Source organism: Ictalurus punctatus, chromosome 1, assembly GCF_001660625.3.
Source record: "Ictalurus punctatus breed USDA103 chromosome 1, Coco_2.0, whole genome shotgun sequence".
In the NCBI taxonomy this organism is placed as follows: domain Eukaryota; kingdom Metazoa; phylum Chordata; class Actinopteri; order Siluriformes; family Ictaluridae; genus Ictalurus; species Ictalurus punctatus.
This window is the reverse complement of record NC_030416.2, coordinates 14,951,598-14,979,491: the sequence shown is the minus strand read 5'-3', so window position 1 is coordinate 14,979,491 and position 27,894 is coordinate 14,951,598. Positions and strand designations below refer to the sequence as shown.

The 27,894-nt window shown below is 41.4% G+C and overlaps 1 protein-coding gene across 5 annotated transcripts; it reads right to left on the bottom strand.

The window, feature by feature from the left end:
• Positions 1-2,200: 2,200 nt before the first annotated feature.
• Positions 2,201-27,594, bottom strand: LOC108270204 (transcriptional repressor p66-beta). Of its 5 annotated transcripts, none has more exons than XM_017476655.3 (11): positions 27,248-27,594; positions 13,723-14,100; positions 12,650-12,776; positions 12,432-12,563; positions 9,364-9,495; positions 8,962-9,132; positions 6,883-7,246; positions 6,580-6,797; positions 6,346-6,456; positions 5,219-5,432; positions 2,201-4,493 (listed from the first exon to the last, which is right to left on the bottom strand). In XM_017476655.3, exons 2-11 carry the CDS (start codon positions 14,097-14,099, stop codon positions 4,357-4,359), a joined length of 1,983 nt encoding a protein of 660 aa, XP_017332144.1. In that variant the 5' UTR covers position 14,100; positions 27,248-27,594; the 3' UTR covers positions 2,201-4,356. The 5 variants fall into 5 exon arrangements, with proteins under 5 accessions (XP_017332144.1, XP_017332153.1, XP_017332130.1 ...); XM_017476664.3 differs by having other exon boundaries at positions 27,383-27,594; XM_017476641.3 differs by lacking the exon at positions 27,248-27,594 and adding an exon at positions 18,220-18,550.
• Between the last annotated feature and the right edge of the window lie 300 nt (positions 27,595-27,894).

The window sequence follows — 27,894 nt, the reverse complement described above, 5'->3', positions numbered from 1 at the left end:
TGTCTCTTCAATCTTACATCCAACACATGAAATCATGACATCTTTAAGGGTGTATTAATTCTTAAAATAAACATGAAATGGAAAATTTTCAGATGATTATCCTCCATCTTCCCATGCCAAATGAGCTTACGCTCATGTTACATTTTTAACATGTACAACTTGTAACTGTGTCCATCAAAGCTGGCAGTAGACTCCAATCTGCATGCACCAACCCCTCTGTGACAGAGATGTAGGGCAGCTCTCTGCCAATCTTGTTTATGTAGGGTGCTAAGTGTGGTTTGCGTGTTCACTGATGGACATGTGTAAATCAACCCTCTGAAGCCTCTGCTGTGTAGCAGGGTTGTTCAAGTGTGGATCGGAGCAATGCATATTTCCATCTCTCCATTGCCCCAGAAGACAGATGCCTCTTGAAATTTATCTTCAAAGAACAGCAGTTCTGATTCAAAGACATCAGTATTCTGCCTCTTCCTAGCACAACAGGTGGTCGGTCTGGAGATGTATCCAGGAGGTGCTGGTTCTGCAAATGGTGTGCACCCCTTTATCTGGATCTAGTGCACTGCTTTATGACTTTAGTACTAGTCTTCCTGCAGTGATTGCTAGTCAGTGGAAAGACCCCATCTACACTAAGGTTGTTTGTGACAGCTCGGGCAGTGCATCACAGCACCATGGATGGAGTCTCACTAGGGGGCTCATAAACTTCACAACCTCCCCCAAGTGCCTAACAAGGGATCTTCCCCTTACGAGCCCATGTTAGTACAGTACTTCCCCTTATGAGCCCATGAGTGATAAAGTGCAATACAAATTAATGGGAAACGTGCATGCCTTTGCTGATAAGCTCACCTTGCATGCATTGGTGACCAGATGACTATGGAATGATGTCGTGGTTGACCTGGCAGAATTCCAGGAGGGTGGACCTGCTAAACCAGCTCCTTTGTTATGACAAATATTGTTATATCGAATATTACATCATATGGTGACTTTGTTGAAGGTCTTGGCATGCATGCATAAGAAGGTGCACCACCCCAGGTGGTTATCCAGGGCTACAACTAGCAATATCCCACAACATTCGCATGAAAGGCTCTTCTGGCTAATACATTTGTGCTCAATTCTTCCTGTTTGTTTCCTTTTCATGAATCATTTCTTCAGAGGGAAGAACTAAGAAGTGAGGAAGGGAAGCGAGTAGCAAGAAAAAGCAATTAAAGAAATGAGAAAACATGGCTTTAAGAGGTCAGATGTGACCAGCTTCCTTCACACATGGTCCCTGTGGTGTATTTGATGCACTCTTCTGCACTCTCTACTGGATGCACTGTATATTGCACATACTGCAAAAAGAATAAATTACCTTATTAAATTAGTCTATCTAGGTATTTTGTTTGCAAAGTAACATTGTAAATTCAAATGGAATCTAATTTAGTATCACACCAAAAAGTAAATTATTATAAGAAGAAGACTAACCGTACATGGTATACTCTTGCACTAAAAAGGTTTCTCAATGTTTAGTTTGGAAAGTTAAAAGTTCTAGCTTTCTAAGAGGAGCTCATTTTAACCTTTGCAAAAAGGGATACTCTCTTTTGTAGAATTCGACATAAAACATTAAGTGAAGAACACTTTATGGTGCAAGACAGATCCTTTTATCCTTAAAAGTGTAACAAGACCAGTCTATTACCCCAACATTAGTAACATGGCTGTACTCACGCAAGCCTTAAAAGTAAATCATATTAATTTAAATTTGCAACTAATTCTCATATCTTTATATGATGTGCCCTTTATACACATAACCTTATGGTTTCTGACGTACTAAAAGCAATCTCATGAATACATATACGGCATTTCTGTTACTGGGTAAAACCCTCACCACAACAAGCAGTGGCAGAATTCAATAATAAATATTATATCTCTGATGAGGAGTTGTGATTTCCAACCCTGTAACAAAATGGCAGAATGAACAGGACTAAAGAAGAAAAGAGAAGAAACACATGTCTGCTGATTAGAGGTGCTGCAACAACGGAGAAAGTGTAGATGATAACAAGGGCTCAGAGTGGGCAGGTGGGCTTCTATGGAAAGAAAATCATCCAAGGGAAGGAAGATCTCACACAGAAGAACCAATGCGTAAAACAGTCAAAAGGCCCAAAATTCCTGGTGACCCTGATGGTAAAACAGACTAATGATGAAAGTGAAAAAAATAAAAATCCACTGTTAATTAATTTCTTCCATTTTTTTTTTATTGTAAGCTTATTTACTGAAATTATATGGAGCAACATTTGGCCTGCAAGAAAACGTTTTTTTTCTTCCTTCTGTTCAGTTTTCACATTCGGCTTAGCATTCCATAGCAAATACAGCATGTTGCGTTTATAACAACAAATAACAGCAAAGAAAGTGAAGAGCAAGAGCATTTTCCAGCCCTGGGATCATAAATGGCCATTTCCAGAGGACCAACATTAAAGAACTGAGCACATCTCTGATTGCCAGAGGCAACAACATTTCACTGAGTTGTCTGAGCTAATGTACAAAGGGCTGTGTGTTAATTTCAAACTTTAACACAGACAATTAAGTGAAACACTGTGGCCAAGTAAGTCTTCAAACAGAAGGTCTTAGGTGGATGAAGCACAGAGCACAACTGATACAGAGGGGACAAAAACATATTTAAGAATGAATCAAAATAAAATTGTAATTTCATACATTTTGTGTAGCACTACACAGGGAACACGTGACAAAATGACACTCACAATATCAATGGCTTTTGTTTTTTTCCTATACAATGTACAAATGCATTGTTTCATGTTTTGAGCCCCAAAAGCTAAAGGCATATTTACAATACATTATTAAGAATACATCTGCTCATGCAAATAAGTATTTGTAATACTTGTTATAAGCTTAATATTCATAAAACCTTGACCAGTTTTCAAGTAAAGTAAGATACAGGGGCATGAAAAGGGGAAAAAATGGCTTAAATTTCTAAAAGAATTGTTTACAGGTAGTTCATAAGAAATATTTTAAAAATCAGTTTTACAGATATGAAGACCTTTTTTTTTTTAAACAACAAATGTACCGTGGGGCACATGGTATAATGAAATAAAAAAAGGGAACATATTATACTGTACATATTTTACAAAAGATGAATAAACAAAGATACATGTTTAATAGAGAAATGTGGAAAAGGTATTATCTATCATGGTGCAGGGCCATAACTGTTCATTTTCAGTCACTTCATAAAAAAAAAAAAAAAAGAATAAAGAATCACTTCTTGCCCAATATTGCACTGTGCACTTAAAGGGGCAGTACATGAGAAATTCCTCTGCTCAGTAAACTACACGATGAAGAGAGGAAAATCTGACAAGCAGCACCTTTAAAATTCAATACTTAGCACTATAAGTAATTATACTTTTACTTAACCTTACATGTTTAAAGTCAAAGGTGGACTGTCATAAAAGTCATTCTGATCATTTCCCATTTGATGAGAAAAATGACTAATTCAGGGAGAGCACCATAAAATAAATGATACACTACTACATGATCTTATGCAAAGCGCATACATGTACGTGAATGGAAAAGGAGTTAGTAAATGTGACCTCACAGGACTGAATGCTTAATATGATGTAGCTTACTGACAGGCTTATCCTTGCTGGGAAAGAACTGGACAAAGACAGACCTGAAAAGACACTGCAGGCTGTTTGCACAAGAAACCCTTAAAGAAAAGTCTTTAGGAAATGGGGAGTAATGGCGAGTAAGTATTGCAGTCAGCTAAATGTAGCCAAAACCAAAGCTCTCCACATATAATAAGACTTCTTCATTTAAATCCCATCTTCTTAAAAAGACTGATAGTTGCTTTCAGAGTGGAAAAAAAACAGATGTCCATTTCAATTCAATTCTCTCAGCCAAGGAAGAGCTTCCGTCTCTCTGTGTATGGTGCCGCCACACCCGCACACATTCAAAAATATTTACTGCAAAATTAAAAACACATTCTCACCGGAAAGTGCATTAATGTACAAAACGTCCACACACACGCATTTTGAGTGATGAAGAGAGAAGGGGTTAAGCAGTGTTGAGGAGGGATTGCATACTTGCAGAGAGTGACTGCAGTTTACTGGTGAAGTTCACCACATACGGTCACTGATTGTGTTACACAGAAAGAGTAGCTGGTAAGCAGACTGACAGGCACTGCATGCAACGGGGACAGGGAGACGTGGTAGGATATGTGAAAGAGTGTGTGTGTGTGTGTGCTCATCTGAGATAGAGTGAGAGAGAGAGAGAGAGAGAGAGAGAGAGAGAGAGAGAGAGAGAAAGAGAGTATATGAGTGAGCTTGTCATGAGTAGGTTGTTAATGCATGTGTTGGGGTTAAGTTTAAGAGTGAAGGCCTATTTCTGTCCAGTAATGGACTGGGATATGGAGCGAGGAGGAATCATGTCCAGCAGGTACTCTCGCTGTCTGTCTGCTAAACTAGATGACTTATGACCCCCAACATTACCAGAGCTCAGGTAAGCAATGTTGACTCCTGCAGAGAGTGAAAAAAAGAAAAGATTAGGATCTGAAAAGCTTACTACACTGTATTTCATCACTATGATATAAAATCAGACAAAATTAGACTCATCTCTAATAAGCCATATTTAATGAAGAGCCAAAAAAACAACGGAAACAAAAATGAATTACAGTATTTGATTATTTTAGGTCTAGTTTAAGGGTCTTCAAACTTCATGCTTTCTTAGTACAGTCTCATTTAATCCAATTTAAAAGAGCAAGTGTGGCTACAGGTTTTCATTCGAGTCTAATCAGAGCCACAACTATTAATGAACTAATTATTAATTGAAGACCAAGATCAATTAATTAATACAAGTAGAATTAGTTGTGGCTCTTCAGTGGCAGCAATAACAATCTGCAAGCATACGAGTCCTTTATAAATAAGATTTAAAACCACCTTTCGTGAACACATTTAAAAACACTTCAAACTGCACCTTTAAATCCTAACACAAGAACATCACTTAGGGTCTGCAGCTTATAAACAAATCTGCACACCTATAAGCTCAGATAAGGCTACAATATTTTAAATTGCATTTTTATCTAATTTAGATTCTTCTGTTTAATTCTGCGTACTTAATAACACCTGATAAGAACTATAACTCTATTTTGTGTGTTCTGGTATAACATGTAGTAACATACTCATTACACGACACAAGGGATCTGCTTATACGTCCACCATGTGCCAATGCACAAACTACTTACCAGGAATGCCGTACAGCTGATGTCGGCTGTCATGCTGTGACCGGCTGCTGGAGGTAGAGCAGTGTTTGCTGGTCATGCCCATTATAGTGCCAGGTAGCGCAAGCTGGGACGCCTGTGCAAAGTTGGATAGGACACCTCGTGCTGACCCAGAACCTGCAGCTGATACACTGCGCTGCAGGGACACCTGGGACTGAGCAACTTGTGCCGAAGATGTCTGCAGGATAATATGCACACACACATTCACAGTACATGTACACACTTGGGTGACCAGGTGGGTTTAGAAATATGTCTAACTTCTCAGTCCTTTCAGTTTTTATATTACATCCCGATTGCAGCCTATTTAGAAAAGCCGTGGACCTTGGGAAATTAATTATACCTAATGGAAAATGGCAAGACGGAAATTCTATTTGCAGGTTTCCAAACGTTATTTTTTTTTACACACATAGTTACATTTACATTTATTCATTTAGCAGACGCTTTTATCCAAAGCGACTTACAAAGCATAGTTTACTGTGTTTATCTTCTTCTTCTTTATTAGGTATCATGTGCATTTGTGTATTTTATCATGTACACATGCATATACAATATGTGACCTATGTGACCATAGGCCACAATATGCACAATTTGTCACCACCTAATAAACAGAACATCAATAAATGGGACCACCGCTGACTATAAATTATCCTCAACAAATCAATGGCACTGACATGTGTCACCTCTGAACAACTTTATTATGCCTACTTTGTTGAGCTCACCTTCCTCCATGTACTGCGTGTTCATTTTTGCATTTCATTTAGCCTTTAATTGTCACTTTCTGACCATTTCTGACTACAGGATGCTGTTAGCTGAGTATTTATTAGTTGTCCCTCCTATTTTTGGGTTGGAGCTGTCACTGCAAATCCCCAATAGCACCGCTGCACCTGAACCACTTGGAACAGTACCACTCACACACAACCACGTTAAGGAGTGCCTGATAAATAGTATGGTAATCAACTGGCAGTTCGGTTACTATAGGTTGCTACACTATAGGTGTATCTAATAAACTTTATACGATCCACTTACGTAGGTTCAAAGGGCTTTACAGTGCTTGTTCATGTGTGTGTGTGTGTGTGTGTGTGTGTATATACCTGTCTGATGGTGTGGTGCCTCATCATGGACTCAGCTTTGCTCACACTAGCAGCAGACACTGTAGAACTGGTGGACAGAGCAGCTTGTTGCTGTAATCTCTGTTCAATCTCCTACAAAACACACACACACACACACGCATACAAAGAAAGAGCATATGAAGCACACAGTACACAAGTACCTCTCCATAGTGGTAAGCTGTAGTTGGGCATACACCTAGGCGAGCTCGACTTTACCTGCTCTTGCTGCAGAGCCTTCACAAAGGCGTTTTTCAGCCTGTTAGTGTGTTCGGCTTTCAGAGCCTTCTTCTGATTGGACGTCATGCATGTTTCGCAAAGGATGCGTCCACCCTTCTCCTGCTTCCAGTGAGGGGTAAAGTCAGTTTTACACTGAGCACAAGCAAAGGGCTCCAGGCGACCAGTTGCTCCACACAGCTTACCTACACACACACACACTTTAAATTTGAATTAATATCACAAAGAAAATAAAGAGAAGGCGAACAAATGGTAAACGAATCTCTGCACTATTATCGTTCTCACCCTGGCTGTCAAGAACGCTCTGCACCACCTCCTCCAAGCCCAGCAGGTAGATGAACTCAGAGTTGGCGGCTGAGGGCAGGAAGTAGAGGAGAGGTGCAGGTGGTTTAGGCAGGGGGATCTCCAGCAGGGTTTTCTCCAGCTGTTTACGTAGAGCCAATTTGGCTGCAGCCTGACTGCTGGCCACATCTTGCACAGAGCTAGAGGAGGAAGAGCCCACCCCAGAAACACTGACTCCACCTGTCACACCAGCCACACCCACTCCACCTGTTATCCCGGCCACGCCCACTGCCTGCATGTGTGCCAGGTTCATGTAGATGGAGGAGGAGCTGGAACGCTGGGGGACGGACACCTGCTGACTAGTGGCCTGTAACAAGCACCACATGCGTGCAGACACACACACACACACACACACAGTGTTAATTCGTGTTTAATGCATAAACTGACTTGTAAAAGATGTTTCAGATGGTGTCAAAACAAAAATACTGTAATATAATAAATCCCACCCCATTTTCACTTTAAGGAGAATGTTCTGTATACTTTATAGCATTTCTTTCAATTTTACATAAATATTTACTTTATTTAATTTTTCTTCATCTCTCAAATTTAAAAACAGGCTGTTTTTGTTTGTCTTCTCTACATATACACTTTGGGCCGACAAACAACTGTGTTCAAATTAAGACCCCAATACAAATTTAAGAATCTCAGTAAACAATATCCCTGAAAGCCAACCATAAACTAGGCTAGTACAACAACATAGAGGGATCCATCTATGACACTCATTAGCATTGTTTGGTAGTTTAAAATTGTTAAAATGGAGACCTACATTAGCGAATGTAAATCAGATTCAATAAAAAGTCACAGTGGAATTGTGCCGTTTAAGCAGATAAATAGAATGACAGGTTATATATGTATAGTAATGTGGTTATATACAGATCCAATGATGAATATGCAAATATGAGCTGTAGGAAAGACTACATAGTATATAAACTCATTGAATATTTTATTAGGAACACTATACCAATGCTGGGTTGGGGCTCCCTTTGCTCAAATCTTCATGGCATGGATTCTGCAAGATGTTGGGAACAGTCCTTCGAAGAACTGAAGCCACTGAAGAACACTGAACTCATTATCATGTTCATGAAACCAGTTTGAGACGACTTTTGCTTTGTGACATGGTGCATTATCATGCTGGAAGTAACCATTAGAAGATGGTAAATTGTGGCCATGAAGGGATTCGCATGGTCAGCAACAATGCTCAAACAGGCTGTGGCATTCAAGCGATGATTGATTGGCATTACAGGCCCAAAGTGTGCCAAGAAAACATTCCTCACACCATTTACACCACCTCCACCAGCCTGGACTGTTTACACAAGGCAGGTCAGGTCCATGGATTCATGTTGTTGCTGCCAAATTCTGACCCTACCATCTGTGTGCCTCAGCAGAAATTCATATTCATCAGACCAGGCTACATTTTCCCAGTCGTCATCTGTCCAGTTTTGGTGAGCCTGTGCCCACTGCAGCCTCAGATTTCTGTTCTTGGCTGACAGAAGTGGAACCCGACGTGGTCTTTTGCTGTTGTATTCCATCCGCCTAAAGGTTCAACATGTTGTGCATTCTGAGATGCTTTTCTGCTCACCACAATTGTACAGAGTGCTTATCTGAGTTACTGTAACCTTTCTGTCAGCTCAAACCAGTCTGGGTATTCTCCTTTGATCTCTCGCACCAACAAGGCGTTTCCGACTGCAGAACTGCCACTCAGTGTTAGTTTTTCTTTAGTGCACCATTACTAGAGTAAGCTCTAGAGACTGTTACAGAAAAACTCAAACCAGCCTGTCTGGCACCAACAATCATACCACAGTCAAAATAACTTGGATCACATTTTTTCCCCATTCTGATGGTTGACGTGAACATTACCCGAAGCTCCTGGCCCGTATCTGCATGATTTTATGCGTTGTACTGCTGCCACATGATTGGTTGATTAAATACTTGCATGAATGAGTAGTGTACAGTAGGTGTTCCTTATAAAGTGTTCAATGAGTTTATATAGTTTACAGACCCATTTAAACACACACACAGTACCTGCTGATAGTTGACAGTGCTGTTGATGCTGGCAGTGGATGTACGCATGCTGCCTGGTTTGCCTGACACTCTGTGGCCCTGCAGCTGCCCCGGGCTTGGAGCAACCACTCGCTGTGACATCATCATCTGGGGAATGGAGGCACTGGCTGCAGACCGGATCACACTCTGTCCCTGAGGATAGAAACAGCGTCACAGTGCCAAACTACACAAATGCTACAGTGAAATTCTCTCTCTGCTTGACTTATGCATTTCAAGAATGCAAGCTTATTCATGACCACAGGATGGCAGTCATGGGCTGCACATGTCTGCTGATATTTGACATTACATTGCTCAACATAAAGTCCTGTAAAAGCTTATGAGTATGTGGTTATGTGTGCTGAGGTTAGCATGTGTCCTCCTGACCTGTGCAGCACGGAGGTTCTGGGCATCTCCACTGTGGTGCGTGTGGCCAGATCTGATGGGTAGCTTGTTGCTAGACTGAGAGCTGTGGGCTGAGGGATGAATGGATGAAGAACTGCTCTGCACCACTGATACCTGAGTGACAGAGGAAGAAAAAAAACATTTATATACACACACTCAAGAAGAATTCCTTTACACCTACCATAACATATACTGCCTACTTCAATCCAGAGATGTTGCTGGGCAACCATAGTATATATTAATTATGTATAATACTGAGATGAGAATTATATATAATAATAATGATGAGAAAAATGAGAAAAATGTTATATTTTTACATTCTGTAGAACATTATAAATATAGTTGTTGTCCAAGATTCCATTATCTTATTTCACTGTCTTTTGGAATTCTTATTCATCCAGAAGACAAAGGCAGCTGATATCACATTATGGCCAAGGGAATTCAGTCTTGTATTAATTTTTTCACAGGGCACTTAATTATAAGGCGATGTGACAAATAAAAGGGTTTTTCCCACAGCCGTAATAAGCATACGCTGACAAACGATGAAGAATATTATAATGGTTCAAATTTCCTCTTATTACTTAAAATGTTCAGATGTTAATGTAGAGTACTCTGAGCTCATTCGTTTTATGGTGAAGCATTTATCATGGTTATAAAATGTTTTAATATTTGATATTCTTTAATAATTTAAAACAAAAGGTTCTTGAGACCCCACAGTTTGAAGTTCACCCTACCCTTGCTACACACTTGGCCCATCTCAATAAGGGATTAAAAATGAGCTGAACATATGGATCAGGCATGTCAACAGAAGGGACAATATCAAACTGCACATGGTAGAGGGACCTGAGGAATGGAGATAAGAACCCTTGATTTAAACCTCAAAAGCAAGAAACGTACCTAAATCTCACATAGCCAGCTTGGGATGTCAGTGGGGTTCAGTGGTTTCTGAGAGACATTCTGGATACACGCACATACACTGATCAGCCATAACATTAAAAGCACCTGCCTAATGTTGTTTAGGTTCCCATTGTGCCGCCAAAACAGCTCTGATCCGTCAAGGCATGGACTCGACAAGACCTCAAAAGGTGTGCTGTAGTATCTGGCACCAAGATGTTAGCAGCAGATCCTTTAAGTCCTGTAAGTTACGAAGTGGGGCCTCCATGGATCGGACTTGTTTGTGCAGCACATTCCACAGATGCTTCATCACACTGAGATCTGGGGAAATTGGTGACCAAGTCAACACCTTGAACTTTTCGTCATGTTCTTCAAACCATTCCTGAACAATTTTTGCAGTGTGGCAGGGCGCATTATCCTGACGAATGAGGCCACTGACATTAGGGAATGCTGTTTCCATGAAGGGGCGTACTTGGTCTGGAACAATGTTTAAGTAGGTGGTACATGTCAAAGTAACATCCACATGACCCAGTGTTTCCCAGCAGAACATTGCCCAGAGCATCACACTGCCTCCACCAGCTTTCTTTCTTTCCATAGTGCATCCTGGTGCTATCTTTTCCCCAGATAAGCGACGCACACATGATGTAAAAGAAAACATGATTCATCAGACCAGACCATCTTCTTCCTTTGCTCCATGGTCCAGTTCTGGTGCTCATGCGCCCATTGCAGGTGCTTTCGGCAGTGTACAGGGATCAGCATGGGCACTCTGACCAGTCTGTTGCTACGCAGCCGCATACGCAGCAGGCTGTGATGCACTGTGTGTTCTGACACTTTTCTATTATAGCCAGCATGAACTTTTTCAGCAATTTGTGCTACAGTAGTTCTTCTGTGGGATTGGACCAGACGGGCTAGCGTTTGCTCTGCATGCGCATCAATGAGCCTTGGGTGCCCATAACCCTGGCGCTGGTTTACCACTTGTCCTTCCTTGGACCATTTTGGTAGGTACTAACCACTACATACCAGGAACACCCCACAAGACCTGCAGTTTTGGAGATGCTCAGGCCCATTCGTCTAGCCATCACAATTTGGCCCTTGTCAAAGTGGCTCAGATCCTTACACTTGCCCATTTTTCCTGCTTCCAACACATCAACTTCACGATCTGACTGTTCACTTGCTGCCTAATATATCTCACCCTTTAACAGGTGCCATTTTAACGATATAATCAATATTATTCACTTCCCCTGTCAGTGGTTTTCATGTTATGGCTGATTGGTGTATATACTCAGCAAAAAAGAAACATCCCTTTTTCAGGAGACTGTATTTTATTTGATAATTTTCTAAAATCCAAATAAGGTTTACAGATCTTTATTGGAAAGGGTTTAAATGATGTTTTTCATTAATTTTTGAAAGTTTAATGATTAGGGGGTTAACATTCCATGCAGGTGCCACAATGAGCCAATAAGAAAGAATAAAGGGTGTTCCTTTATATGATTCCTTTACAGGGCCTCTTGGAAAGTAAAGCTCAAGCTTCAAGATGCAGTCAGGTCCTTCTCACAACCATATCCCTAACAATGGCTTAGAGCTGTGAGTGAACAGTGATGGCATGTTTTCTGCATGTCACCAGTGAAAAGCAATACCATTTGTGTTCTGCATATCATGTTTTTGTTTGTTTTTTCACCATTATGGTAACATTTCAATCTGGCACACCTCTGACTGAACCTGAACAGCTGATGAAAATAACACAAAAACCCCCCACACAAAACAGCTGATGCTGCTGGTCCATGTCCATTTCATACTTGTTTTCTTATCACAGAAATGTATTCTAACAACAAAGTGACACTTTCTACTGTCCATCAATCAAGACCAGACATTTAATGTTACATTGATTTTTTTATATATATACAATGACGATGAGACTACACCTAATTTGTTTGCATGTGTGCTTAAATAAATAAAAATAAATAATTTAAAAAAACATGCTGTTTCTGTACACCAGGACAAACTACACAGACTTTTTTCTCTGGTTTTCCGAAAATAAAGCAAAACTGAATTTAATTTCATTACTGCTTAATAGGCAGGGGATTAAATGAACTGTTTAAAAAAAATAAAATAAAAAAGTGAAGGGAGAGACAGAGAGTCTCTCTAGAGATAGAGACCTTGTGGGCGAGGTTCTCCTTCTGTAGTTGAGACTGTCGGAGTTTCTTTAGCAGAACCAGACGAGCCTCCTCAAGTCTCAGCTCCTCTCTTAAAGCCTTAATCACTCGTTGGCGCTCAGCTACACTCTTCCCCTGCAACACAGACACCCAGACATAATGCACACACAAGAACACACAGAGAGGAGAAAACACAGACTGTCTCCTCACTGCCTTTTTACCTTAAACATGTCCAGGTTTACAGGCTTCACTTTCTCCTCTCTGCCTGCTCCTTTGGGGCTAGATGCCTCGTTGTCAGATAAGACAATCACATCTGGAGAGGGAGTTTGACGCTCTCGATCCACAACACTGAAGTCATACATAACATCAAATTGTCAAAAATCGTGCAATGTTCCTATACATTAATACATCCATCCATTTCCTGTACTGCTTATCCTGTACAGGGTCACGGGGGTACCTAGAGCCCATCCCAGGGGACACCAGGTAGGGGAAACCCTGGATGGGTTGCCAACCCATCACAGGGCACAATCACACACACACACACTCACAAGCTCTGGACAATTTAAAGATGCCAATCAGACTACAGCGCTGTCTTTGGACTGGGGAAGGAAACCGGAGTACTTGGAGGAAACCACCAAAGCACAGGTAGAATATGCAAACTCTGTGCACACAGGGCTCAAACACACAGCATTCAAACCCCTAATCCCAGAGGTGAGAAGCACACGTGCTAACCACGTAGCCACTGTGGCCCCCCCAACACATACTTTAATATGTATATATATATTTTTAATTGACAAGTTTGAAATGTTTAAAAAGTTAAGGTAATGTTTAAAGTAGTATGTCAGCTGATTGTGTTTCGCATTTACATTGACTCATATGGCAGATTATTTTTAAAGGCAGGATATAACTGAGACAGGTTATAAGCTAAGCAGTTGAGGGTTAAAGGAGCCTGCTCAAGGGCCCATCAGTGGCTTTCTGTCAGTCCTGGGACATGTATTCACAATCGTCCAATTACTTCCAATACACTGCAGGACAGCTGAATGTGATAATCATACTAATAGGACAGCTTTTTGTGACAATAGCATTTTAAAGAGCTTTTCAGTCAATAACAGAATTATTATACGGTTGCATAAATAAGTACCACTTGACAGTGGACGATACTCCCAGTCACACCATTTAATTTAGTAATACTGATTCTGTTGTATTAATCCAGTATATTTACAACACTGAGCTGAGTTTTGTACATTATATGTATCTCACACAGCACAAACTGACCACACTCTCTCCCCCTCACCTCCTCTTGGCACTCATGTCCACCGGCTCATCATTGATGTTCTCTTTCCCGCTGCGGCCCATAAGAGAGTGGGACACGGCTGGCGTCCTCAGGCTGCCGTTAAGCTTCTCCTCATAAGCCGTGTAGCTCTGTAACGCAGCATGGCTGCTGGCTCCAGAGGCTCGCAGATCCCCTAGTGTGCCAGAGCCACTCTCCAGACCACTCAGATCCTTGCGCTTCAGCAGTGCGAGCATTTTCAGTCTCTCCATGGCCTCATGACCCTCCATTTTCAGCCTCTTGGGCAGGACGTCATCGTGAGCTCGGCTGCGCTCCTCTCCTGTCTCCAGGCCTCGTTTTAGCAGGTTCAGCCGTAATGCCTCCTCACTCATACGGTCCATTCTGGAGGAGAACATGCATATACATGCAAAAAAACATATACAGCCGTCAAAACCTTTGCAAAACAAAGTTAAGCACTATAATCTGTCATGCAATAAATCATCACATCTATATGGAATATTTATATATATATATATATATATATATTTATAAGCTGATATAACTTTGAACATATTCTTCCCTCTTTCCCATTGTTTGTGAGAAAACTTTGTAATTAGACATGCTTTATGCCCTTGACATATGATCCTTTTAAACACAGAAAAGTTTTGTATAGAGAAGACTTGCTTCATGAGGGAAAGATTACAACCTTATAGCCTCCAAAATCATGACAATTCTAATTACTGTCCACTGTGCTTCCTTCATCTCCTTGATTGCGCCATTTCACCAAATCCTACCATCTGGACTTAAGTCGGATCATCACTTAAAACATATGGGACAATTAACAGAAAAGCAGACAATCTGACTACAATACACACTTTCTGTTCCGAGTCTAAATCTAAATCAGAGCACTTTATCACTCATCAGTGAGATAAACGAAGAAGGTTCAATTTGCTATTTTTCAAGACCTTTCAGGACCACTTTCCACCGTAAAAGCCAGTGTAGAGCAGTCTTTGACAATGATCGCAGACTGACTCACTTATTTAAAGCTAATCAAAATGTCCAAGCTGCTACTCAATTCAATTCCATTTGATTTGTAGTGCTTTTAGCTGTAGACATTGTCACAAAACAGCTTAGCAGACATCAGGATGTAGATTTAGATCACAGAGGTGACGGTGGCAGGGGGAAAAAAACCTTGAGAGGAACCAGACCCAAAAGAGAACTCATCCAGAGTGACACTGCATGGTGGGATTATAAATAATCACAGTATACAGGTGTAGAAGAGTAAAGGCAAACAGTACTAACTGAGTGGAAAGGATATTCATTATGAGCACACTGTGCACACTGTGACAGCAGAACTTCTCAAGTACTCATCTACAGTATGACGGTGAGATTATGATCATCAGCCGAAGCAAATGTGAGTCTTTAGGGTATCCATGTGGGACCATTGAGTGCAGAAGGTAAGTCACAAGTGAAGAAAGCTCCAAGCAGATGTATATCGGGATGAATCAGGCAGGTCCAGAGAGCCGAGAGGAGTCACAGCAGTAAAAGTGGGTCTTTAAGCAGGCATACAGTGGTTTCCAATGATATCAATCACATATAGACATCACAGCACTGTATAGATTAGTAGTAAAGACAGATGTAATCAAACTAACTGTGAAAACTGCAAACAACTGTAACCACAGCAGCATTCAAGCATTCAAGGATGCAGAGGCATGTAGAGAAGTTCTGACACCCTTTTAATGGTCTCCTTTCCAAAAGTCTGTGTTCAAATCTCCAACTGCAACCATATTACTCACCCATTCCACACACACACACAAAAAAAACACACAAAAAAGTCAACTAATATTACTCTGGCTCGCCACCTACACTGGTTACCCATCTCATACTGCATACAGATAAAAAACAAAAAACTATGACCTGCAAAGTACCACACAACCCTGCCCTTATACACCTACCTAAACTTCTCCTTCCATAGACTCCCACCCTCAGGTCCTCGGACAGGTTCTGCTCATTGTTCCTTACACCCACCTCTCCTCAGTGGGTGGTAGTACATTCAGTTGAGATGCTAAACACCTTTAGATTCCACTAATGATGCACCGAAATAAAAATTCTTGGCCAAAGCCAAAACCAAAATTCAAGGCACTCTGGATCACAAACAGTGCTGGATTTAACAACAAACCAAGCAAGCAAGAAAGAATATTATTTAGTTATCTTTCTGTACTGTTGCATAAATTGCAATGATATGCTTTTTTTTAAATAATTAAATGCACTAATTAAAAAGCATTCATTAAAAAAGGCACTATTATTGCCAATCATGTGGTAGCAATACAATGCATAAAATCATACAGATAGTTAGAATTTTGCTCCAAAAGCATGAATCCATGGACCCAACCTGCCTTGTGTAAACAGTCCAGGCTGGTGGAGGTGGTGTAATGGTGTGAGGAATAATTTCTTGGTACAATTTGAGCCTGTAATACCAATCATCACTTGAATGCCACAGCCTGTTTGAGCATTGTTGCTGACCATGTGCATCCCTTCATGGCCACAATTTACCATCCTCTAATGGCTACTTCCAGTATGATAATGCACCATGTCACAAAGCAAAACTCGTCTCAAACTGGTTTCATGAACATGATAATGAGTTCAGTGTTCTTCAGTGGCCTTCCCAGTCACCGGATTTGAATCCAATAGAACTCCTTTGCGATGTGGTAGAACGGAAGATTCACAGCATGACAGTGAACCTGAAACATCAGGTAATTGTGTGATGTAATCATGACAACATGGACCAGAATCTCAAAGGAATGCTTCCAACATCTTGTGGAATCCATGCCACAAGGAATTGATGCTGTTTTGAGAGCAAAGGGAGGCCCTACCCAGTATAAGTGTTCCTAATGCTAAGTGCTCAGTTAGTGTATATAACTACTATACATGGTCTGCATATCAAGTTGGTGTGTTTTTATACGGTTCATCAAATCTGAAGTAGAAAACATCCCTTGAGCAAAATGGTAATTTTTTTCTCGTCACGTTTCAACATTTAAACTAATAAAGTGTCATTTTAGGCATATTTTGTTGGACATAATTTTACTCTCCCATCATCATGATGTGCCTGAAACAGCCATATCTTTCAAAGCTAAGAGAAAAACAGCTTTTCACATAATTCTATGCCACTCCAACCTGCTCTTCAACAATCCAACCTTTTTATTTATCACCCACAAAGTGCAGATGCTTGAATTCACTATTTTTTCCATATACTATATATTTGATCTAGGCTTAAGGCAAAACAGCACAAACATGCTATTTTATTGTCTTAATTGTCTTGTTTTTTCTGTTGTATAATTTGTCTGTATTATTTAAAAGTTTAGTAACTGGTTGTGAAAAGTGCATTAAACAAATAAGTTGTTTTTTTAATTATAGGGCAACTTAGATTTAAATGTGATTTACATCACAGTCGGACTGCTCACTTTTGCGCATTTATACCATCTATACTCTTAGGGGGAAAAAAAGAAGAAAAGATACCACCTAACACCAAGTCAAGGATTATTCAGTTTGTGTTTTCAGGGAAACCCTTAAAGGTTCTACATAGAATCTTTAAAAAAAAAGAGGGTTTCCCTTTCAGAAAAGGTACCTCCTCAGAAACTTAGAACCATCCAAAGAACCCTTGAGGAGCCTTTTGTCTACAAGCGTATTTTCATCTGAGGCTGTTCCTGTTATTCTGTGCAGTGTGTACTGCATAAAGGCAAAATATCACATTTCCTTAACACGTCACATACAAAGCCTTCTGCTCTCTCCACCACTCACACATTTATATATGCAGAGAGAACTGGATGCTTATGGAGGCAGTGACTCCTCACTGATCCACAGGTTCGGAGATCACAGAAGCAACCAGGAGAAGCACTTCTGAAAGAGATATATGGAGGCAAAACTCAGATTGAGTACAGTATAAAAAAGAAGGGTGGAACTAACCAACCAACCCTCAGGGAATAGTAACCATTTGGAACTGCCTTTGGTAGATCTGCATGATGCAACTATCCTCAAATGTGATATTCACACTGGAGGGTCCATCTTATGCTCTTCTGAAACAGAAAATCACTATGTCTCTCTCTCTCTCTCTCTCTCTCTAAAGTCTGTTGCATTTTTTCTCCCTCAACTAATCAGCTTCCTACTTTCCTGCCCAACACACACGCCATAATTGTACACAGAGCTGCATATGTGTCCACACATGCACGCACGCACACACACACACGCACGCACACAGAGCACTGGGCGCTCTGCCAGTCAACACAGTCCTTGTACGCCTCCAGCAGCTCTCACATGGCAGGAAAACGGAGGTGTTAAGATGGAGGTATGGTAAGCGACAAGATCAGACACACAAACACACACATACCGTATACCCTCTTGTAGACACTTCCACCATCCATCTCCTCAACAGACCATAGTTTGAGAAGAACATGCACCTTCCACAGATAAAAATAAATAAATAAATACATGAAATTTTGCAGTGTGTAAAGTGAGTAAACAAACCTTATACACTTATATATGCATGAATTAGTCATCTCTCCAAATCTTCAGCAAATCAGACTTAGAAAGTAGAGTGACAATCCAGACAAGGCAATTAAATATGTGCAAAGTGTGTGTAGTGTGTGTGTGGTTAGAAGAAAGGAAAGAAGTAAAGCTACAGACTGATTAAGCTTTAAAAGTCAGACTGTGAGAGCCTGAATTACATTACTGCTGGAGACACACACAAAGAAACATCCACACGGAAGCCTAAGTCATGCCAGTGTGTGTAGATCCTTTGTTAGCCCTGTCCTCCCCCCTCCCCTTGCATACACACACACACACACACACACACACACACACTTACTTTTGCACTCTTTCACTCCATCTCTTCCTACTCTTTTACACACACACACACACACACACACACACACACACACACACACACACAGACATTCTTCTTCTCCTACACACACACACACACACACACACTTACACACAACCACCCCAAAGAAGAGTTTTTTTTTTAATGCCAGCAGAGTGGCACAAATCCAGCGACTGTTCCTCAGTCAGTGGCACACATGTGTAGCAATACCTCGTCCCGCCCCTCCCCCATCCCACAATCCTCTCTGCTCACTCCGCATCTGGCTGCCAATCAATCTGCTCGCTGTACAGTACTGGGCAGTTTGGGCTCAACGAACCCAACCCCCATCTTTCTTTCTTTTTCTACAGAGACTCTCACAGCCGACATCCCACACACGTGTGCACAGACACACACACACACACACACACACACACACCTCCCCCAGTCATGTTTCCAAATAATCTGTTAGCATTCTGATCAAAGTGCTGTTGCCTCTGTCCAACAGAAATGTGGAATGTGGATCTCACTGATAATGTTAGTAGTACATTCAGACATGCTGAACATTTAATCACACAAGATACAAAGTTTACTGTTTTAGGGTTTTATTTATTTATTTATTTATTTTTTTAAATTAAATAGATAAATTATGGTTATCAATTTTTTGGGAGAGGAGGAGTTTAAAAAAACTGAAAAATGAAACCAGTGACAGCTATTGAGGAGCAAATGTTGAATATAGAAATGACACACAGTTTATTCACTTCCTTGTTTTAGTTACAGATATCTACACAGTAACCAAAAGTGTGTCCTCGGGGCAGTAAGAGTTAGCTCTAGGTGCAGTGCAGCCATAAACTGAACAATGTATGATTGTAATGCGGACACATTGGCTGAGAACCCACAATGCACCGGACAACATGCTGTCCCAAAATCAGGACAAACTTACAAGTGAGAAAGTAAATACAGATTGAAAGAAAGGAAAGGAAGAATAAAAGAAAGGAGTGAGAGAGAGAATGAAATAAAGCACAAGAGAGATAGATAGACAGAAACAGAACCCTCCACTAATATTGGCACCCTTGGTAAATATGAGCAAAGAAGGCTGTGAAAAATTGTCTTTATTGTTTAACCTTTTGATTTTTTTCTTCAAAGAATTCACAAAAATACTCTTCTCTGTATTTAGGAATGGTCTCAGATCCCTTGCCATGAATTCTCCATCCTCATCAGGCATTATAGGAGAAGACTCAGAGCTTGATCTTGGCAAAGGGAGGTAGCACAAAGTATTGACTAAAAGGGCACCAATAATTGTTGCACACCTATATTTAACAAGATTGTTGTTGGATAAAGCTGTGTTTTGTTTGCAATTGTTTGATATCCATGAGAGCAGAGTATTTTTGTGAATTCTTTGAACAAAAAATCAAAAGGTAAAACAAAAAAGGCAATTTTTCACAGCCTTCTTTCCACATATTTACCAAAGGGTGCCAATATTAGTGGAGGCACTGTAGATAGATAGATAGATACATACAAACAAACTATTTGATCAAAAGTATGTGGACAGCTGACCATGACACCCATATGAACATCCCATTCCAAATACATGGCATTATTATGTTCATTCTAGACAATTGTGTGCCTCCAACTTTGTGGCAAAAGTTTGGGGAAGACCCACATATGGCTGTGATGGTCAGGTGTCCACATACATTTGGCCGTATAGTATAGTGTTATAGATAGATAGATAAGCACCGTGTAAAAGCAGTAGTTTGGGGGCATGGTGGCTTAGAAGTTAGCACGTTTGCCTCACACCTCCAGGGTTGAGGGTTCGATTCCTGCCATGGACCTGCGTGTGTGGAGTTTGCATGCTCTCCCTGTCCTTCGGGCTTTTTTTCTGGGTACTCCGGTTTCTTCCCCTAGTCCAAAGACATGCATGGTAGGCTGATTGGCAGGTCCAAAAGTTTCTGTGGTGTATGAGTGTGTGTGAGAATGGGTGTATGACATGGTGCCCTGCGATGGAGTGGCACGCTGTCCAGGGTGTCCCCTGCCTTGTTTCCCTATGTTCCCTGGGATAGGCTCCAGGTTCCCCAAGACCCAGTAAGGATAAGCGGTATAGAAAATGGATGTATGGATGGATGGAAGCAGTAGTTTTATGTAATACAACTAAATGCAAATGATATCCAAGCTTGGGGAGTAACAGACTACATGGAACAGCGTTACGTAATCAGGATACAAAAAAACTGGTAACTGTAATCCGTTAAGTAATCAGATTACAGGTACATTTTGTAAAAAGTGGGAATTCTATCAGGATTACAATTTATTTTTCATTTAAACCAAAGAAATTAGTCTTAGATTAATATAACACAATATAGACAGCTGCTTGATTATAGTTCTGGTTCTCTCTTGCCAGTCATGGCTCACAAATAAACTTTGCGCAAAGCTTTTGTCATGTGATGTTACCCACATCAGGGACAGTGATCTTTCTTTCAATTTTTCATTATTTTATGAAAACAAATCCGAACATTGAACATGTTTTTAAGCTCTAAAATAAGCTGTAAATAAAAGTATTTTAGATCATATTGTTTTCTCTTGACCTTATTTACATATGTGACTTTGAAGTAATCCAAAAATAATCAGATTACATTACTTTCATATTGTGATACTTGGATTACGTTACAGATGACATTTTTTCTGAAGTAATTTATAACTGTAACGGAATACATTTTTAACGCAACCCTGATGATATCCTATACTGAACACTGGTGTCTCAGCTATAACACACTCCACTGCACTGGTCAAATTTGCCCTGCTGTGAGATACAGGTTTGCTTCCCAGCCATGCCCTGCGCTGCCCAAAGCCCCAAAGATTCAATTAGCTCTGCTCTCACTGGAAGACCCAGATTCCTCTCTGGGCCCTTCTTAGGCGAGATACCATAATGATAGGTGCTTTACTTTTCCCTCTGAGAACACTGGAGCGCTTCACATTGTTAGGTGACCCACAAAAAAGCAAGATGTGATGACTTGTAACATACCTTGATTAAGGCACAGCTAATAAATATGTAGACTGCCTATTCACACTTTATGCTTTTATCATTATAGATAAGCCCTTACTTTCTATAGCTTATAAGTTTATACTCAACTCATATTTAAATGTATTGAATCTGAATGGCTAGATCGTGATTTAATGCACCCAAGTCAGACTTAAACCAGTTAACTAAGCATCTGTCCATTTTCTGTACCGCTCATCCTACACAGGGTCACAGGGGAACCTGGGGCCTATGCAAGGGAACTCGGGGCACAAACCATTGCAGAGCACAATCGCACACACATTCACATAATACGAACAGTTTGGAAATGCCACTCAGTCTACCGCGCATGTTTTTGTACTGGGGGAGGAAACTGGAGTACCTGGAGGAAACCCCTGAAGCACAGGGAGAACATGTACACAATGTAGAGGTGGGAACCTGGAACCCCCCCAAACCCCCAAACCTGGAGGTGCGAGGTAAACGTTCTAACCACTAAGCCACTGTACCCCAGTTAACTAAATTTAGTTAAAGTAGTTGAGACCATTGGGAGTGACGATGATTAACATGGAAAATTAGGGTCAGTTAACTTTGATGACCTTGAGCTTGAGCTTGATATTTACACAGTACAGAAGACATATAAAACATACCACTAAATTAATCAATGCGTATAGCTTGCTTTGCCACTCAATCAACAAAAAAAAAGCACAGAATTTACATGAAAATGCAGAAAACAATAAATGACCTTGATTCAGACACATTCGTTGTGTTTAAGGGAACTCTGCGCGCACACGCACACACACACGCACACACACTCTCTCTCTCACACACACACAGCGATTAGCTTTGTCCCACAGTGCTCCTTTAAGCTGAGCTATTACATAAAACAGCATCTCATGACATGTTTGACGCAAGACAAAACACTGCACATGTACAGGAAAGAACAGCAAGTCACCGTTAAACACTAAACACCTCCTCAGAGACTCCTGAGGAGCCACTCGTCTTCACACAGCTCTGCTTGTTTAGGTCACGCAAAAGCACCATAAGACTCCGACACCTGCCGATGCACTCCAAACATTTCATACATTCATTAACCTTTAACTCAGAAGCGATCATTCTCTGCATGGCTGCCTTTTAAGAACGACACAATTGTGGCAGACGAATAAAATGAATAATGAATAACCGCTAGAACAAAATAGCTAAAATTCTACGTCTCGGTCTACTCCAGCTGACCATTTTTGGATGCATCAATTCCAAATGATCTGCAGACAAATCTAATAGCACAAGACGTAATGCCAGAGTTGGGAGGTCAAGACAGTGGAGCATGTGTAATCTAGTCACATCATATGAGCACGAATGGAGATCAGATGTGAGACAAGACACGGTACCGGACTGGATGCAATCACCAAACACACTCAGTGAGCCACCAAAATGAAGTGAAGATCTGGCACAAGTGCCCATTCCTCCAACTGACAGCACTTCATCCTTATCACCATTCAGCAACCCACACACACACACACACACACACATAGCATGTTGACAGCCAAGAGAATGGGCACGCTGCTAATTTGTGTAGAGTAGACTCCAAAGCCTATCTTCTCCAAGCTGGAGCAGAATATCTGCTTCTGTTCTCTCAGTCACTGCTGTCTATAGCTGAGGCTTCTTCTCTGGAGAAGAGCTCACCTGGTGGGGAGGGGTGGGGGCAACACATACTCCACATAAGCACAAAACATGCACAAAATACACTTTTCGAAGAGGAAGAGAAGACACAGAGGGTCGCCTGGGGGAGAGAAAATAGGAAGGGAGTAGCCATGTAAATCAGGACATCATCAGTCAACTATAACGCAGCCTGTGTGCGTGTGTGTGTGTATCTCTCTCAATATTACAACACTTAAGCACAGGTCTTCATCAAACAAGGCAACAACTCCGGGCTCTGGGGGGTTGCCATGGCAACCAGTACATCTATTTTTAGACAGTACCACTAATCAATTTAATTTCTGCAGTAGCCCAAGGCAAACATGGAGGGACAGAGGACTGGCCTTGGACAAAGAGAGACAAAGAGGAGAGATGAACAAAGTCAGCACCAGGACAGGGTTAAGCTGAAAGCACAGAGCTCCCTGAAATGAAGCAGAGCCTTGTGAAGAAATGCCAAAAACTGCAGACGCCCCATAAGCCATTAAGTCTAAGCCCTATGCCCACTCCATCGCACACGTGTACACACACACACACACACACACACACACACACACACACAAAATGTTAAAGACAGATGGATCAGCAAGTGTGTGTGTATAGGTGCTCAAACATCCCAGTTCATAAATCAACACAAAGTGACCCAAAGTGCTTGATGTGTCTCCTAAAGTGGAATAAACACATTGAACAAACAGAGTGTGTTCATACACAAAAGCCTCGAGAAGTCATGGTATTCTGGGGTGTAGCTGTGGCCACTGTGCTCTAAAATTGGCCTCCTGTTTTTGATTATGTGTGCAAGAGAGTGAGAGGAATTAGGACTGATCCCAGACTGTGGAGAGGCAGGCGTGAGGAGGGTCACATGATTATCTGTAAGGTTACACTAGAAGAAACCTCCGTGTGCATGTGTGTGTGTGTGTGCCCACATACATACTGGAGGTGGACCAGCAGTATGTGTCCGGTATGAGCAATGATTAAATATGGCAGATTCCAATGACATGAGACACACTGGCTTTAAGAACAAAATAAGCAGGAAGACAGTAAGTGAGAGACAGTAAGACAAAGAGAGAGAGAGAGAGAGAGAGAGAGAGAGAGAGAGAGAGATCTGTGCTACTATGTTGCTTTGATTTATTTTCTCCTTTAAGACCCACCATTCACTAGTCTTTGTCTTTTTGTACCCGTAGCCCCAAGCACAATCAAAATGTATCCAGTCCGGTTCAGTCCGGTTTCTAACCTCAGAACAGGGATTTATCCCTCAGCATAGCCATTAGTGGTCAGTACTCCATTTACACACACGTCTACAAACACTACCTACATGCATATACAGACCTAATCAACCCGGAGCATCAGTAGGTATAAGCTGAAGGGAAGGAAAATTGGAAATGCCAATTTAAAAACCATTTCAAAGGTAAACTGCTTCACGCTTGGTAGCCCATAGCTTAGATATCAGTTTAACAAAAATGAGTAAACACATGAAAATTCAATGAGAAATCAATGATAAAAACTCAAAAACTTCACTGGTGTCAGATGTTCCACACTCACTGATGCCACACTGTGATATAGGCTGTGCTGTAAATTCATTCATAATCTTTCTGAGCCTATAAGTGTTTAAGCGATTCCTGACATTGGCTGTCCATTTTATTTACCGGAACATTTTGCCTTGATTTAACTAAGAAACTGGAACACTGTCACCAAAATCATGTTGTTGAAGTCATGTGTTAAATGTAACATAAGAAATACTTTGTGTATGTGTGGTTACTCTACTCAAGTTCACGTTGCTGCATTAGATACAAAATGCTGGAGATGAGTGTGTGTTAAAGCCTGGTTTCATTTTTTTTTTATTATAGCGCAGCAGGTCTGCTTCCAGAGTCCACTCACACAATCGCCTCATACAGAGGACTCATGGGAAATAAACACATGAGAAAAAAGCATGGACATAAATGCATGTAAGCCACAGTTAACTAATAGACTATGTCACATTTAAACACCTTTAAAAAGACAGTCAGGTGGTTAGAAGGATTGGATCACCTATTATTCTTATAAACATGGGGTAATTGTCTCAAGTCAACTTTGTCAATTCAAATATACACTCTCAGAAATAAAGCTGTACTTTTCCTTGGAATTAGAAGACAAAGGTTGAGTGCCATATACATTACAGCACAGTGAAATTCTTTTCTTTTGCATATCCCAGGATGTTAGGAAGCTGAGCTGAGGTCAGAGCGTGGGGTCAGCCATGAAACCGTGCCCCTGGTGCAGAGAGGGTTAAGGGCCTTGCTCAAGGGCCCAATTGCGGCAGCCTGGCGGTGCTGGGTCTTGAACCCCCTACTTCTGATCCAAACCTTAACCATGCAGTCACCACCGCCCTGCGGTACTATCAAAGTTAGATCTTTTGTACCTTTAGTATGTATCATTATACATTAAAAAATGTGTAGGTACATCCTCGGACCTTAAGGAACACTGATGCGACTTCAAAGCTTAATTTTAAAAGCTTTTTAAAAGACACACCATGTGCACTTTCCCCGGTAAACCATACATACTAAAAAGCTACAAAAGATGTTCCCTTGATGCCGTCACACTGTCAACAAGGAAAAGTCCAGTTTGGTACCTTTATTTTGAAGAGTACATGATGCAACATAATAACCAGCAAAGTAAAAAAAAATTATTAATTAAAAAAAAAAATTGTACAACAAGCACAAGTTTGAAGTAATGGCACAAGTGCAGCTCCTCTGTTGTTTATTGCATTCATCATGGGGGCAGTGGTTAGAAGTTAAGGTGCTGGGTTACTGATCAGAAGGTCGGGGGTTCAAGCCCCAGCACTGCCAAGCTGCCACAGTTGGGCCCTTGAGCAAGGCCCTTAACCCTCTCTGCTCCAGGGGGCGCCGTATCATGGCTGACCCTGTGCTCTGACCCCAACTTCCTAACATGCTGGCATATGCGAAGAAAATAATTTCACTGTGCTGTAATGTACATGTGACCAATAAAGACTATCAATTTCCCAGGAGCTTACAAAACAAGTTGGCAAGTAGTAACGGACCCAGTGCAGATGATTTCAAGACCCTCATAGAAGCAAAGCACAGTGAAGAGGAAATGTCACGTGAGAGATGTCCGTCATATCTCCACTCAGCTCTGTTAACTGAGGAGGGGGTCGCTTGGTGCAAGTGTGTAGCCTATTATTCAGCAAATCTAGCAAGATGATGTGTGTAGATGTGCTGTCGTAGGTTTGATTCAGCTTGGTCGGTCTACTGTGAACAACTCCAGCCTCTTGAGTGTCACACACTGTCTAAAACACCACAGAAAGCAAAGTGAAATAAAGCAAACTGAACTAAACTGTTAAACTGACCTATGTACTGACCTGGAGATGTGTTACAATTCACGCTCCACTGCTACTTTACCCACTACATTGTGTTTTCTTGCCCATCATCAGCAGCAGCAGCATCACCGCGCACTGATAAATAGGACATTACAAGGTAGCCATTTGCATGCTCTCGAAACAAGTTGAGGGCGAGAACACGTCTCGACTTACGCAAATGGCTGATGGCAGGATCTCTTTATTATATCCTTCAGCAGGAGGTCCGCAATCCACAACTCACAGCCACACGCATCACATCAAAACATCAACTTGTTTTTTTTTTTGTTGTTGTTGTTTTTAAATCCTCAAATTTATAATCAAATCACTGTTTATGTTGCAGTAGGTTATGTTTACAGTCTCGCTGCTGTAATCGCGCAGCAGGTAGAATAATATTTTTTCCCCCGAATCTGGGGGTTTTAACCCCGAGAGACTCAGTTCTCACCAAGAAACAATAAAAGCTCGTCTCAGCGCAAACCGTTTCGAGAGTAGCGGAAATATCTTGATATATATGTGTGAAAAGTCGCAGATGAAGAACACGCATCACCTATCTTCTAACACGCCGATCGTGTGTGTTTACTTTAACGGGATCGTTAACACCTCGACGCGATCTTTTAAGCACACAGTCATACAGTACATAATCTCACTGTACCGAAATGCAGCGCGAGCGTTGGCGTATGAATATCACGGTTTTACTGCTCGTCAGCGCGTGTCTTCAATTGTTGTAGGGGGGTTGAGTTGTGTTGAGTTGAGTGCGCGCGGGCCGCGGCTACATCCTCGGTCTCACCTTGGTCGCCTTCACCCCGCAGGTTCCCTCTCGCTCCGGTCTGCTTTTGGGATGCTGAGACGCTGCCGTTACCTCTGGCGACTGATCCCGGCACCGGCGAGCAACACAAAGCCTGTGATTGGGCCCCGGCGCGCGCTCGCTCCGCGCTCAGACGGCATCATTGATTGGTCGGCGCCGGTGTCGATGACGTTCCTGGCGTTACGGTTTGTTGTCGTGTCAGCCGGAGGGAAGGGGGCGGGGCCACGGTGACGGTCACGGAGAGATGTGAATGGGCTTGTTGTGGCTAGTGGCCGTAGTGGTTTAAAGGTCGAGCAGGCGAGTGAGTTTCTACACTGGGACTTTACCGAGTTTGTGCTTATTTTACAGTGACATAAGCTGCTTCTAAACTTCATACCACTGTATTAAATAGTGCTTTAGGCAGTGTGCTGTTTAGCCTACACACACACACACACACACACACACACACACACGACTTAGCACAGTGGCATTCAACTGTAAATGCAGTCCTAGTT

Bases quoted from the DNA above. Each gene is read 5' to 3' on its own strand.
- LOC108270204 (XM_017476641.3), bottom strand. From the start codon at position 18,251: ATGACTAATTCATGCATATATAAGTGTATAAG. The intron at 12,777-13,722 runs GTGAGGGGGAGA...GTATGACTTCAG, and splicing joins GACATGAGTGCCAAGAGGAG to TGTTGTGGATCGAGAGCGTC. The intron at 12,564-12,649 runs GTAAAAAGGCAG...TCTGTGTTGCAG, and splicing joins TAAACCTGGACATGTTTAAG to GGGAAGAGTGTAGCTGAGCG.